The sequence below is a fragment of the Dreissena polymorpha genome, chromosome 3 (genome assembly GCF_020536995.1).
Source record: "Dreissena polymorpha isolate Duluth1 chromosome 3, UMN_Dpol_1.0, whole genome shotgun sequence".
NCBI classification, from domain to species: domain Eukaryota; kingdom Metazoa; phylum Mollusca; class Bivalvia; order Myida; family Dreissenidae; genus Dreissena; species Dreissena polymorpha.
In genome coordinates this window covers 146,635,057-146,652,015 of record NC_068357.1, presented here as the reverse complement: position 1 = coordinate 146,652,015, position 16,959 = coordinate 146,635,057, and the positions used below count along the sequence as shown (strand labels likewise).

At 32.6% G+C, this 16,959-nt stretch overlaps 1 protein-coding gene across 1 annotated transcript; it reads right to left on the bottom strand.

The window, feature by feature from the left end:
- Positions 1-3,179: 3,179 nt before the first annotated feature.
- On the bottom strand, positions 3,180-13,499 carry LOC127872674 (uncharacterized). Its single transcript, XM_052416003.1, has 7 exons — positions 13,445-13,499; positions 11,545-11,694; positions 10,179-10,262; positions 8,439-8,522; positions 6,698-6,781; positions 4,958-5,041; positions 3,180-3,298 (listed from the first exon to the last, which is right to left on the bottom strand). The coding sequence occupies exons 1-7, from the start codon at positions 13,497-13,499 to the stop codon at positions 3,180-3,182; spliced, it is 660 nt and encodes a 219-aa protein (XP_052271963.1).
- Positions 13,500-16,959: the final 3,460 nt, after the last annotated feature.

The window sequence follows — 16,959 nt, the reverse complement described above, 5'->3', positions numbered from 1 at the left end:
CATTATGGACACTACAAAACTCCGTAAGGAGGCGAACACTTTTTCGTATACTTTCTTTGATAAACTTATGTGTTATGTGATCATAAATGTTGCAGATACATGTACCGGCAATAGATTTTGCTTATTGTATTCTCAAAATTATGAATATTCAAGATGTCCGTTAGATATGGTCAAGTTATCATATTCACGTGCAAAAAATGCAGAATTTAGTTTAAAACATTTGTAAGTTTTGCTAATAAAGTTGAGGTTTTCACCGTTTCCAACAGTATTTCATTCATATCATCGCAGACACTTTTCCTGGGTAAGCAGGTTGACCAGTAAACTGTTATAAGAGCACATACTTATGTCAGTAGCTGCCAACGACACTACTCGAGTCAGAAGATGGCGAAAATGGACAGCAGAAAGGATATCATGACCAATCGCCGTACAAGTAATGTGGCTGGGAACGGTTTACTCTTTACCAGCTAGACTTGCAGGCCTGGCACATCATTAGTATCAGTGTTTGTATGTTGCCATGAGTTATGCGAACATTAAATTCAAGCCAATGATTAAACATCAAAGCGGACATTTATCAGATTGTCCGCATTTTTTTCATTATTAAATCTCTTTATTTGTATTTATTTAGAACTTAATGAAGCAGGATCGACATAAAGAAAGTTTGTGTAACAAAAAGGAGTTTATTTGATTATGCATAGTACCAAAGAACTATAAATAAACATGTTTATTGATAGATATTTGCAAAAACTGACAAATATTCAACTAATCAAACTTCTATTAATAAACAGTGAATTAATAGATCTTTGCACTCCTATATTAAATATTGTCTGTAGATACTCTTAATTATTGCCCTTTTCCTTAGTAGGAATGCAGTATGTGATATATAAATAAAATAGCAAATGTTCATATTGTTCAGATGATCCTAAATTTGACTTTGTATCTACGTTAACAGATATATTATATTTCCATAGATTAATGTATTAAGAACACCATCATCAGTTCAACTATTCATTTAATAGTCAGTTAATGCATACATGAAACTATGCAATAATAATCAAAACAATATACTTCCAAAACTCAAAAGAGTACATTATAAAGTGAAAATAATAATTTTGTGTGAGAACATCTGTTTTGCATAAATAACTTTTTTCAGCTTTGAAATACATTTATTCAGAGATGAGTGATAGTCACAAAGTCTACTCCTCCTCCTCCTGGGGCTCTTGGTTGCCATCATCATCCTCTGCAGACTCTGACTCGGCAGGTGTGTATTCAGCGAATGCTATTTTGTATATTAAATATTGTGTTAATGTTTAATTTTGTTGATTAATATAAATATAAGCAGGACATGGGAGGTAATACACTATTATATCTTTCTTATATACAGGGGAAACAAATGCAATAAGTTTAAATTTCATGTTTAATAAATAGAGGATATTTGTTCATGTCAGTGTGAGATCATTTGTTAATTTTTATGATCACATTTTATTATTACTTTGACAAAACAACACTTACCAGAATTCCACACTGGATTCCAATATCCAATATCCAAAAATACTGCTTTTATGGTGGTGCTAGGTTGCGGCGTCGTCGGCTTTGGCGTTGTTGTCGAAGGTTTTGGTGCTGGAAATGGAAAAACTATATGCAAAGGAAAACATCGCAAAACGAAGTAATTGAAAAACTGTTTAGTTAACGAACTTTTGTCGCAAAAGTAACATTTAACTTCAGACAGAAATATTTCAAATATCAGTGCAGCATTTATTTCTTTACATGTACTGTGTCGATTAGAGGAAAACAAACAAATAATTCACTTTATTGAATATTCATTAAACATATAAATAATAATTATATTTGCTTATGTTTTATTAATAATTGTCGAAATTTGTTTCGACATGTTATTTAATACATGTATTACCAATTTTTACTCAACTTTTGGATATTGTTCATGATTGTTATACGAAAAAACTAGACACAATTTCATATAAATGTATTCATTGTAAGAAGTTTCAACGATTACTTGCTGTATAAAACTTTATAGAAGAAATTGCGATATTACTTTAACACAGGAAAGTATATATATATACATGTAGTTTACGGACAGTTCGACTGACGGACGAACGGGTGCAAAGAAATTCACAACATTCTCTTAAAAGATATACATCATAATAAAAGTTAAATCATATGTGAATAAATAAAGATAAAAGTTATGATAATGTAAAGAAAAGATGCCAACATATTAAAAAAAAATATTGGCTGCGACAGAAGATGTGCAGTGCATTATTCTTACCAGGCGTCACCGTTTCGCAGCCGCATGTCACATTCGAGAAGATGCAACCACTTTGACACCGGTACTTGATTCTCAATACGATATGTACGTAAACATCCGGGTACCCAGGCACCACCTCGACTTTACATGAAGGCCCTATTAAAAGAGGTTTGGATCATTATATACAGTATAGGCCTTTATGGTTTAGTTTTTTGCCACGCAAAATACATGTACATAAATGTCTATGATGTCCGACAGTCGTGAATGATGTATTAACGAACATGTTTATTTATTCATAGATTTTTGCTTTAATGAATGAACGTTTTGACTGATGAATTGAAGGACATGCTTTCTCCGATATTTGACCTTCTCAATAACAGGCGAAATGACTTTCTTAAAAGGTCAAATATAACACGAAATAATGGTGTACTTGACAATAAAATTAAAATTATATTAAATGGTCTTCTACTAGTTCTACAATTAACTTATTTTTCATGCAATTTGTTCATGCAAACACAAAAAAATGCGTTTTGTCCCAAGTGAGTAAAAAAAGGGTAAGAATCACCTAAATCAACCATAACAAATCCACTCATTATAAAAACAATATATCCAAATTAGTGTAAATGCAATCAGCGCTGTATTCCACAAAGTCATCATACAGTAAAAGAATTATTTATGCCACGAGACGTTCAAAATCGTAAAACACTAGTTTGACGCCACCATCACGGCCGCCACCCGCAATAACTTATTCTAATTACACGGATTTTCAACTTTGTTGAAAACCTGGTTATGAACACGTTCTAGTCAAATATGTCTTAGCTGCGTATTTATATTTGAACTTACTGACTGAAGCAGTGCAAGATTTAATACCATCATTCAGAAGGGTTTAGATAAATGAATCAATTTGAAAGGAGATTAATTATTCAATTGCAAAATGGTTCCCTCTGGGAATACCTTTCGGCGCTGGTTCTACTGCTTTTGTGGTGATGGTAGGTTTCGGCGTTGTCGGCTTTGGCGTTGGTGTCGTATGTTTTGGTGCTGGAAGTGAAAAACAGTATATGCAAAGGAAAACATCGTATAACGAAGTAATTGAAAACCAGTTTAAATTTTTTCTAGCAAAATCAACACTTTACTAAAGACAGAATTCTTCCAAATATATGTGCAGCATTTATTTCTTTACAAGTAAACGTTAATTTGGCAAATATTGCCCAGCCTGCAACGCAATACATTCACTGTCGGCAAAAAGTAGATTGTGTCGATTAGAGGAAAACAAACAAATAATACAATTTATTGAATATTCATTAAGTATATTTATACCAATTATATTTGCTTATGTTTTATTAATAATTGTCGAAGTTTGTTTCGACATGTTATTTAATACATGTATTACCAATTTTTACTCAACTTTTGGATATTGTTCATGATTGTTATACGAAAAAACTAGACACAATTTCATATAAAGGTATTCATTTTAAGAAGCTTCAACGCTGACTTGCTGTATAAAACTTTAAAGAACAAATTGTGATATTACTTTAACACAGGAAAGTAGTATATCTATACATGTAGTTTACGGACAGTTCGACTGACGGACGAACAGGTGCAAAGAAATTCACAACATCCTCTTAAAAGATATACATCATAATAAAAGTTAAATCATATGTGAATAAATAAAGATAAATTTTATGATAATGTAAAGAAAAGATGCCAACATATTAAAAATATTTATTGGCTGCGACAGAAGATGTGCAGTGCATTATTCTTACCAGGCGTCACCGTTTCACAGCCGCATGTCACTTTCGAGAAGATGCAACCACTTTGACATCGGTACTTGATTCTCAATACGATATGTACGTAAACATCCGGGTTCCCAGGCAACACCTCGAATTTACATGAAGGCCCTATTACAAGAGGTTTGGATCATTAAATACAGTATAGGCCTTTATGGTTTAGTTTTTTGCCACGCAAAATACATGTACATAAATGTCTATGATGTTCGATAGTCTTCAATGATGTATTAACGAACATGTTTATTTATTCATAGATTTTTGCTTTAATGAATGAATTTTTTGACTGATGAATTGAAGGACATGCTTTCTCCGATATTTGACCTTCTCAATAACAGGCGAAATGACTTTCTTAAAAGGTCAAATATAACACGAAATAATTGTGTACTTGACAATAAAATTCAAATTATATTAAAAGGTTTTCTACTAGTTCTACAATTTACTTTTTTTTCATGCAATTTGTTCACGCAAACACCAAAAAATTGCGTTTTGTCCCAAATGAGTAAAAAAAGGGTAAGAATCACCTGAATCAACCATAATAAATCCACTCATTATAAAAACAATATATCCAAAGTTGTGTAAATGCAATCAGCGCTGTATTCCACAAATTCATCATACAGTAAAAGAATTATTTATGCCACGAGACGTTCAAAATCGTAAGACACTATTTTGACGCCACCATCACGGCCGCCACTCGCAATAACTTATTCTAATTACACAGATTTTCAACTTTGTTGAAAACCTGGTTATGAACACGTTCTAGTCAAATATGTCTAAGCTGCGTATTTAAATTTGAACTTACTGACTGAAGCAGTGCAAGATTTAATACCATCATTCAGAAGGGTTTAGATAAATGAATGAATTTGAAAGGAGATAAATTATTCAATTGCAAAATGGTTCCCTCTGGGAATACCTTTCGGCGCTGGTTCTACTGCTTTTGTGGTCGTGGTAGGTTTCGGCGTTGTCGGCTTTGGCGTTGGTGTCGTATTTATTGGTGCTGGAGTGAAAAACAGTATATGCAAAGGAAAACATCGTATAACTAAGTAATTGAAAAACAGCTTAGGATTTTTTTAGCAACATTAACACTTTACTAAAGACAGAATTCTTCCAAATATATTTGCAGCATTTATTTCTCTACAAGTAAACGTTAATTTGGCAAATATTGCCCAGCCTGCAACGCAATACATTCACTGTCGGCAAAAAAAATAGATTGTGTCGATTAGAGGAAAACAAACAAATAATACAAGTTATTGAATATTCATTATGTATATTAATACTAATTATATTTGCTTATGTTTTATTAATAATTGTCGAAATTTGTTTCGACATGTTAGTTAATACATGTATTACCAATTTTTACTCAACTTTTGGATATTGTTCATGATTGTTATACGAAAAAACAAGACACAATTTCAAATAAATGTATTCATTTTAAGAAGCTTCAACGCTTACTTGCTGTATAAAACTTTATAGAAGAAATTGCGATATTACTTTAACACAGGAAAGTAGTAGATATACATGTAGTTTACGGACAGTTCGACTGACGGACGAACAGGTGCAAAGAAATTCACAGCATTCTCTTAAAAGATATACATCATAATAAAAGTTAAATCATATGTGAATAAATAAAGATAAATTTTATGATAATGTAAAGAAAAGATGCCAACATTTTACAAATATTTATTGGCTGCGACAGAAGATGTGCAGTGCATTATTCTTACCAGGCGTCACCGTTTCACAGCTGCATGTCACATTCGAGAAGATGCAAACACTTTGACACCGGTACTTGATTCTCAATACGATATGTACGTAAACATCCGGATACCCAGGCACCACAACGAATTCACATGAAGTCCCTATTACAAGAGGTTTGGATCATTAAATACAGTATAGGCCTTTATGGTTTAGTTTTTTGCCACGCAAAATACATGTACATAAATGTCTATGATGTCCGACAGTCTTCAATGATGTATTAACGAACATGTATATTTATTCATAGATTTTTTCTTTAATTAATGAACGTTTTGACTGATGAATTGAAGGACATGCTTTCTCCGATATTTGACCTTCTCAATAACAGGCGAAATGACTTTCTTAAAAGGTCAAATATAACACGAAATAATTGTGTACTTGACAATAAAATTCAAATTATATTAAATGGTGTTCTACTAGTTCTACAATTTACTTATTTTTCATGCAATTTGTTCACGCAAACACAAAAAATTGCGTTTTGTCCCAAGTGAGTAAAAAAAGGGTAAGAATCACCTAAATCAACCATAACAAATCCACTCTTTATAAAAACAATATATCCAAAGTAGTGTAAATGCAATCAGCGCTGTATTCCACAAATTCATCATACAGTAAAAGAATTATTTATGCCACGAGACGTTCAAAATCGTAAGACACTAGTTTGACGCCACCATCACGGCCGCCACCCGCAATAACTTATTCTAATTACACAGATTTTCAACTTTGTTGAAAACCTGGTTATGAACACGTTCTAGTCAAATATGTCTTAGCTGCGTATTTAAATTTGAACTTATTGACTGAAGCATTGCAAGATTTAAACCATCATTCAGAAGGGTTTAGATAAATGAATTAATTTGGAAGAAGATAAATTATTCAATTGCAAAATGGTTCCCTCTGGGAATACCTTTCGGCGCTGGTTCTACTGCTTTTGTGGTCGTGGTAGGTTTCGGCGTTGTCGGCTTTGGCGTTGGTGTCGTATGTATTGGTGCTGGAGTGAAAAACAGTATATGCAAAGGAAAACATCGTATAATGAAGTAATTGACAAACAGTTTAGGATTTTTTTAGCAACATTAACACTTTACTAAAGACAGAATTCTTCCAAATATATGTGCAGCATTTATTTCTTCACAAGTAAACGTTAATTTGGTAAATATTGCCCAGCCTGCAACGCAATACATTCACTGTCGGCAAAAAAATAGATTGTGTCGATTAGAGGAAAACAAACAAATAACACAATTTATTGAATATTCATTATGTATATTAATACTAATTATATTTGCTTATGTTTTATTAATAATTGTCGAAATTTGTTTCGACATATTATTTAATACATGTATTACCAATTTTTACTCAACTTTTGGATATTGTTCATGATTGTTATACGAAAATACTAGACATAATTCATATAAATGTATTCATTTTAAGAAGCTTCAACGCTTACTTGCTGTATAAAACTTGATAGAAGAAATTGCGATATTACTTTAACACAGGAAAGTAGTATATCTATACATGTAGTTTACGGACAGTTCGACTGACGGACGAACAGGTGCAAAGAAATTCACAACATCCTCTTAAAAGATATACATCATAATAAAAGTTAAATCATATGTGAATAAATAAAGATAAATTTTATGATAATGTAAAGAAAAGATGCCAACATATTGAAAATATTTATTGGCTGCGACAGAAGATGTGCAGTGCATTATTCTTACCAGGCGTCACCGTTTCACAGCCGCATGTCACATTCGAGAAGATGCAACCACTTTGACACCGGTACTTGATTGTCAATACGATATATACGTAAACATCCGGGTTCCCAGGCAACACCTCGAATTTACATGAAGGCCCTATTACAAGAGGTTTGGATCATTAAATACAGTATAGGCCTTTATGGTTTAGTTTTTTGCCACGCAAAATACATGTACATAAATGTCTATGATGTCCGAAAGTCTTCAATGTTGTATTAACGAACATGTTTATTTATTCATAGATTTTTGCTTTAATGAATGAACTTTTTGACTGATGAATTGAAGGACATGCTTTCTCCGGTATTTGACCTTCTCAATAACAGGCGAAATGACTTTCTTAAAAGGTCAAATATAACACGAAATAATTGTGTACTTGACAATGAAATTCAAATTATATTAAATGGTTTTCTATTAGTTCTACAATTTACTTATTTTTCATGCAATTTGTTCACGCAAACACAAAAAATTGCGTTTTATCCCAAGTGAGTAAAAAAGGGGTAAGAATCACCTAAATCAACCATAACAAATCCACTCATTATAAAAACAATATATCCAAATTAGTGTAAATGCAATCAGCGCTGTATTCCACAAATTCATCATACAGTAAAAGAATTATTTATGCCACGAGACGTTCAAAATCGTAAGACACTAGTTTGACGCCACCATCACGGCCGCCACCCGCAATAACTTATTCTAATTACACGGATTTTCAACTTTGTTGAAAACCTGGTTATGAACACGTTCTAGTCAAATATGTCTTTGCTGCGTATTTAAATTTGAACTTACTGACTGAAGCAGTGCAAGATTTAATACCATCATTCAGAAGGGTTTAGATAAATGAATGAATTTGAAAGGAGATAAATTATTCAATTGCAAAATGGTTCCCTCTGGGAATACCTTTCGGCGCTGGTTCTACTGCTTTTGTGGTCGTGGTAGGTTTCGGCGTTGTCGGCTTTGGCGTTGGTGTCGTATGTATTGGTGCTGGAGTGAAAAACAGTATATGCAAAGGAAAACATCGTATAACGAAGTAATTGAAAAACAGTTTAGGATTTTTTTTAGCAAGATTAACACTTTACTAAAGACAGAATTCTTCAAAATATATGTGCAGCATTTATTTCTTTACAAGTAAACGTTAATTTGGTAAATATTGCCCAGCCTGCAACGCAATACATTCACTGTCGGCAAAAAAATAGATTGTGTCGATTAGAGGAAAACAAACAAATAATACAATTTATTGAATATTCATTATGTATATTAATACTAATTATATTTGCTTATGTTTTATTAATAATTGTCGAAATTTGTTTCGACATGTTATTTAATACATGTATTACCAATTTTTACTCAACTTTTGGATTTTGTTCATGATTGTTATACAAAAAACAAGACACAATTTAAAATAAATGTATTCATTTTAAGAAGCTTCAACGCTTACTTGCTGTATAAAACTTTATAGAAGAAATTGCGATATTACTTTAACACAGGAGAGTAGTATATATACATGTAGTTTACGGACAATTCGACTGACGGACGAACAGGTGCAAAGAAATTCACAGCATTCTCTTAAAATATATACATCATAATAAAAGTTAAATCATATGTGAATAAATAAAGATAAATTTTATGATAATGTAAAGAAAAGATGCCAACATTTTAAAAAATATTTATTGGCTGCGACAGAAGATGTGCAGTGCATTATTCTTTTCAGGCGTCACCGTTTCACAGCCGCATGTCACATTCGAGAAGATGCAACCACTTTGACACCGGTACTTGATTCTCAATACGATATGTACGTAAACATCCGGGTACCCAGGCACCACAACGAATTCACATGAAGTCCCTATTACAAGAGGTTTGGATCATTAAATACAGTAAAGACTTTTATGGTTTAGTTTTTTGCCACGCAAAATACATGTACATAAATGTCTATGATGTCCGACAGTCTTCAATGATGTATTAACGAACATGTATATTTATTCATAGATTTTTTCTTTAATGAATGAACGTTTTGACTGATGAATTGAAGGACATGCTTTCTCCGGTATTTGACTTTCTCAATAACAGGCGAAATGACTTTATTAAAAGGTCAAATATAACACGAAATAATGGTGTACTTGACAATAAAATTCAAATAATATTAAATGATTTTCTACTAGTTCTACAATTTACTTATTGTTCATGCAATTTGTTCACGCAAACACAAAAAATTGCGTTTTGTCCCAAGTGAGTGAAAAAGGGTAAGAATCACCTAAATCAACCATAACAAATCCACTTATTATAAAAACAATATATCCAAATTAGTGTAAATGCAATCAGCGCTGTATTCCACAAATTCATCATACAGTAAAAGAATTATTTATGCCACGAGACGTTCAAAATCGTAAGACACTAGTTTGACGCCACCATCACGGCCGCCACCCGCAATAACTTATTCTAATTACACGGATTTTCAACTTTGTTGAAAACCTGGTTATGAACACGTTCTAGTCAAATATGTCTTTGCTGCGTATTTAAATTTGAACTTACTGACTGAAGCAGTGCAAGATTTAATACCATCATTCAGAAGGGTTTAGATAAATGAATGAATTTGAAAGCAGATAAATTATTCAATTGCAAAATGGTTCCCTCTGGGAATACCTTTCGGCGCTGGTTCTACTGCTTTTGTGGTCGTGGTAGGTTTCGGCGTTGTCGGCTTTGGCGTTGGTGTCGTATGTTTTGGTGCTGGAGTGAAAAACAGTATATGCAAAGGAAAACATCGTATAACGAAGTAATTGAAAAACAGTTTAGAATTTTTTTAGCAACATTAACACTTTACTAAAGACAGAATTCTTCCAAATATATGTGCAGCATTTATTTTTTTACAAGTAAACGTTAATTTGGCAAATATTGCCCAGCCTGCAACGCAATACATTCACTGTCGGCAAAAAAAATAAATTGTGTCGATTAGATGAAAACAAACAAATAATACAAGTTATTGAATATTCATTAAGTATATTAATACTAATTATATTTGCTTATGTTTTATTACTAATTGTCGAAATTTGTTTCGACGTGTTATTTAATACATGTATTACCAATTTTTACTCAACTTTTGGATATTGTTCATGATTGTTATACGAAAAAACAAGACACAATTTCAAATAAATGTATTCATTTTAAGAAGCTTCAACTCTTACTTGCTGTATAAAACTTTATAGAAGAAATTGCGATATAACTTTAACACAGGAAAGTAGTATATATACATGTAGTTTACGGACAGTTCGACTGACGGACGAACAGGTGCAAAGAAATTCATAACATTCTCTTAAAAGATATACATCATAATAAAAGTTAAATCATATGTGAATAAATAAAGATAAATTTTATGATAATTTAAAGAAAAGATGCCAACATATTAAAAATATTTATTGGCTGCGACAGAAGATGTGCGGTGCATTATTCTTACCAGGCGACACCGTTTCACAGCCGCATGTCACATTCGAGAAGATGCAACCACTTTGACACTGGTATTTCGTTCTCAATACAAAATATACGTAAACATCCGGGTACCCAGGCTCCACCTCGAATTCACATGAAGTTCCTATTACAAGAGGTTTGGATCATTGTATACAGTATAGGCATTTATGGGTTTTTTTTGCCACGCAAAATACATGCACATAAATGTTAAAAAAGGGTTAAATATAACACGAAATAATATTGTACTTGACTATACAATTCCATATAGAGAAAATGGTATTCTACCATTTCTATAATATACTTATTTTTCAAGGATTACGAGGGTCTACTTGTTTTGAAAACATTGAGGTGTAGGCCAATTTCTTTTTCCCCCAAAATAATATAATTGCACTGACTACACCGTACCATAGCGTTTCGGCATAGGTCCGTCACCATATACCAAACAAAAAACGAACACAACTGTATGGTGAATTGTTATAGAAACCTATGACAAAAACCCGAGTGATTTATTTACAAAGCATATTTGTATTTGTCAATATGTACTTACCTTTTATGTCGGGCTCACCATACTCGCAGCCGCACGTGTCCTGCCTAAAGACGGTTCCCTCTGCGCAACTCAACTCCACCCATCCGCGGCCGGGAACACGCTGGCGGAACTTCCCGCGCTCCGTAGCCACAGCTTCCTTGTCACACGCTACTAAAAATAGTTTTTATGCAATACTGAGATTTTGGTGTGGAAAAGTTCATGTGGTTTGCTGTTTTTCGACCTGCGTAGGTTACCAGTATAAATTACAACTCCCTGATTCCTCATGATACAGTCTCCAGAAAGTGAATTGTCGATCAATTGTTAAGTAAATATTAATGGACTACAGGAAATATGACATGTGCTAATTACAATCGAAGACGATATTTTATTTCACGTGTAGTCATATTAAACATCTGATTTTAACGATGAATACCCTACTGGTGGAAATAGTAAAAGATTTTAGAATTAAATCAACCGATCTTGTCTAAATTAATGTTTTAAAAGTAATGCAGTTATAGGGGCACAGGTCAAGATTAATGAATCATTTTTTTTATATTCGCGAAAACATGTGCATATAAACTCCTGAAGAACTCGAATAACTCCAAATTATTATCGTTATCTTAACATGTCATCAAATCGCTCACCTTAATTTAATGAAAGGGTGATTGCTGAAAGTTCGTATTAAAGCATCAATTAACTTACATAGTAATTAAAAGCAATTGATTGTTTATTCCATATGACTCTAGGTAAAGTTTAGATTACTTAAGACACACATAAACAACACTAAGATCATTAAAAAGCAATAATATCTCAAACAAACTTTTTTAATGAAATTTTTGACAGCTACGCCTCATATCTTGCCATAACTGACACGTATTCAGCAATGTAATTGACATTTTTAACTTAAAACTGGACCGGTGTTGTACAAAATGCCCATACGGTGAAAGTATAAATAACTGCAAGGGCTGAATACGTTTTATAACTTTTAATGTTATAAAGAGTGACATAGGCATTTGCGAGTCCACATAAAAGGCCTATGCTTATTCAGCGTATGAATTTTAAGGTATTTTATATAGAAATCATATACAATTAATTGGAAAAGATAAATCAATCGATCGACGTAAATAGAATTTACACAGTTTATGGACTTGAGTACCAATAAAGGAGAAAAAAAACTTATTTGCATAAGTACTCACACAAATAAATACAAATGGAGTTTGTGTTCGATATTGGTTTTTGTAAACAAAAAGTTTAAGCAGTTTACATGTTATTTTCATACGTAGAACAACAAGAATATACCATGTACTACAGTCTACAGTGGCTTATAGAGCCGAGAAGCTGGCTAACTAACCTTTGTGCCACAATGAAGTTACAGTCTACAGTGGCTTATAGAGCCGAGAAGCTGGCTAACTAACCATGTACTACAGTCAACAGTGGCTTATAGAGCCGAGAAGCTGGCTAACTAACCTTTGTGCCACAATGAAGTCACAGTCTACAGTGGCTTATAGAGCCGAGAAGCTGGCTAACTAACCGTTGTACCACAATGAAGTTCACAAAAAGCCCCTTTCACACTAGATTTGGGTCACTATATATAGTATAAGCCAATATGGTTTTGTTATGTTTCACTTAAAATACATGTACATAAATGTATATGATGACCGACAGTCCTCAATGATGTTTTAACGAACATGTTTATTTATTCAAAGATTTTTGCTTGAAGGAATCAAAGTTTTTTGGCTGATGAATTACATGACATGCTTTGTACGATATTTGACCTCGATTACAACCGATAAATAATGGGGGTCTGGACTACACAATACCATAAATAGTTAAGTTTTTTCTACAATTTACCCCTTTTTAAAGACTACGAATTTATTTTTATTTGTTGATAATAAACTTAATGTACTCTCAAAAAACTCACCGGAAAGATCATGACTCTGATATCCGTACTCCTGGGCACGAATGCAAGCGCCCATCATGAGGCCGACAAACACCAATCTATAGCCTGCAAGCAGAGTTTTTCAAGACATTTATATTTGTGTCTTGTTCTGAGAAAACTGGGCATAATGCATGAGCGTAAAGTGTCGTCCCAGATTAGCCTGTGCAGTCCGCACAGGCTAATCTGGGACGACACTTTACGCACATGCATTTTGCTCAATTGTCACAGAACAAGACATGTTTGATTTATTTGAAAGCAAAAGCTGTTACGATCATACTTTTTTATCTGCATTAAAACGCTGTGATGTGACGGATTTGTAATGCTAATCTAAAGGACGTTTTTTAAATATTACAAACTTAATGTTGCTGTACTATGAAATATATCATATCAGCTGAGAAATTACTTTTGTTTAACATACAAAACAAATTGCAGCACGAAAACTTGTGTCTGGAAAATTACTTTTGTCCGTGATGCTATTTGTGTTGAAAAGAACAATACATTTTATATAAATACTGTATTTGTTTTAAGGTTAATTTTTATTCAAAAGTAACAGATGTTAATCTGTTGCAACGTGCTTTCTACATTTTGATAAATTAACTAGACACGTATTTTGGAAATCAATCTAATTTGAGAAAATTAATTCTTCCATCGAAAAGAGTATTGCTGCATTTATGGATCGGAATAAAACACGAGTGATATTAAGAGGTGGTTTTTTTTAATGATAGGACTCACATGTGAAATATTTTAGATAGAGTTTTGATAGATCACATAATCCTTTTCATAGGACAGTTTTGCAATTTGAATGTTTTATTTCATTAGATGTTTAATAAGTGTTTCAATAATTTATGATTCTTATAAAAATGATATATTCGTCCTTTTCAGTTCTGTATGCTATCTTAATTTTTCCTTATTTTTGTGTATTACTAAGGAAAACATGGTGTCATGTTTAATGAATATTTTATTTGGTACCTAGCGAATAATAATTCACAACGCTGAAACCTATGTGGTAAATGGTCTCTGTAGACAGCTTTTTACTATAGTGGTTTTTTATCAAGAATTTAAAGAAAACATTATTGTAAATCGTTCTCTGAAAGAAGACAACACGGGAATAACGTGACAATGGTTAAAATGTGCACGAATAAATGTTGAAATACTTAATACCAAAACATCTTAAGTAAGGTGTTAAACATGTTTTCTCCAAGTTATCATACTTACTCAAAAAATGTATATCCATCCTTGCGAAAATGGGTATTATGTTATATGCGCCCTGCGTAGATACTGAACAGCCTGTGCAATCACACAGTCTGGTTAAGAGCTATCTTTTCTTTAAATGAGACTACGAAACCTTGCGCGCATGTATAGCGGACATGGTAACTCCAGACCATAATACGCTAGCCGCATATGACATACAACATAGTTTCGCATGGCGCGGCATCGCATGGTATCTGAGTTTCACGAAACGATAAAAACTCCTTGAATTATTCTTACTATCAACGTCATTGAATATCGCTTGTTATATGCATTCTTAGATATCGATTTGCCTGTCATGTTTGTTAAGCTGAAGCAGCTATCTTCCTGTGGGGGTGTACAACTAATCAGTGTTAATGTTATTGGAAAATAAGAGAAACAAAAATGGAAACATTAAAACGCATCCGATCGCATTCGTGTAGTTACTTATGAACCAAATTATAATACATAAAATGTGGAAATATTATTTATTGGAAATTGTTCTTAACCGATATGTTATAGTTTCGGTGAACGAACTCTTCATACGATATTTTCTAGGTATTTCAGTACCTTACACGAAAACCCCAGACATAACTAATATTAAAAATTGTACAACTAAGGCTTCATTGACTTACAGAAAATAATCGTAATGTACTAGTTAATGGGCGCTTCTTTAAATAGACAATTTAATTTAAAATAAATTAAATTTAAACTGTTTTCATTATATTTTAAAACAATTATATCGAAATATGAACGAATAATACATTTGAAATTATATAAACCACGTTATAAAACATTTATAAAATGAGGCAGTAAAATATATAGACATTACTATCACTTTTAATTCAAATTAAATCATTCAGGTTAATAGTATATCACTTAATGATATTTATTTAAAAAACGCTTACCCAAAGTTAAAAGATCCATTATAAAAAATTCAAAGTTTACGAAAATGCAAACACAACTAATAAACAATATTGCATTTGTTGTTGCTTATATAAGAAAAATGTAGGTTCCCTAGCACCTACTTTTAGCAACCAACGTGTCTTCATATTTTTGGAGGAAATAATTAATTTTAATTAAAAATGACGAGAATGTTGTGAGGTAACAATATCGCAATTAACAATCTTGCGCGTGGGGTTAGTTATGTAGTTCATGGGAAACGCATGATCATTTCAGACGGTAAACCTGTTTACCGTTGTTTGTAGGTTTGTTAAAAAAAACACTGAGATGCAACGCAATTAAATTTGCGTTAATGGTTGTCTTACGAACATGAGGACCATAATATTAATGTTCTAAATAGCGCAACTGTCCATTTCTAATCATTAGTTATTAAGTAACCCAAATGCTTTAGCTATAACGTAGTCTCTATTCTGAAGTGTTTATAGCACTATCATGTCTATTACGATAAGTAATTTCAAAACTGACAATTTGCTTTCTTCAAGGTTTTATTTAAAGTTCCGTCGAATTCGAAGGGGCTGGAGTTTTTACTTCTCCAGACAAAAACACGACGGTCTATGTTGAATACAGGGCACCGAACTTTTTTTCATGGAAGAAACATCGCGATTGAGATACATATGTAAAGATAATATATCGTCTGTTCACTGATTTTATACACACCATATCATATCGATTAATTGTTATATCTTTCATATATGCAATAGTTTTAACTCTTGTGGTTCACTTCTCTGTGGGTATGGGTGGGGTAAATTAAAATAGGCCTTTATATATTACTGACCACAATAAGCCAATTCAAAAGGAAACACTAACATATATACCATCCTTGTTCAGAAGATTTACACGTACATATTGAGAAAAATACAAACTAATTTATTATTAAACAAGAGACCAGCGTAAACTTATCAATAGTGAATAGAAAAAAATAACAGCAAATTATGATACGACATATACCAGATGAGTTAATCAAGATGGCGAGATCCATGCCGAGGCCGGTATTTTTCGCCGTTTTATACCCTTTATTACTTGTATTCTTTTTTAAATTCCGCCCACTTTCCAACCATATTAGCAATAAAGTTACTAGCGTTTATTTCATAGTAATATTCGCTTTATATCTCGACTTTACTCGGTGCGAAATTTCTTAGCGGGATGACCTAATTAGGGCTCCATTAAGAAAATTTACGGGGAGTAAAGTCGAGTTATAAGATATAAAATACAAAACAAACGCTCATCACTTTTTTACTGATATGGCTGGAAAGTGAGCGTCGTTTAAACATTAGACAATGGTAATTAAGGGTATACAACGGCGAAAA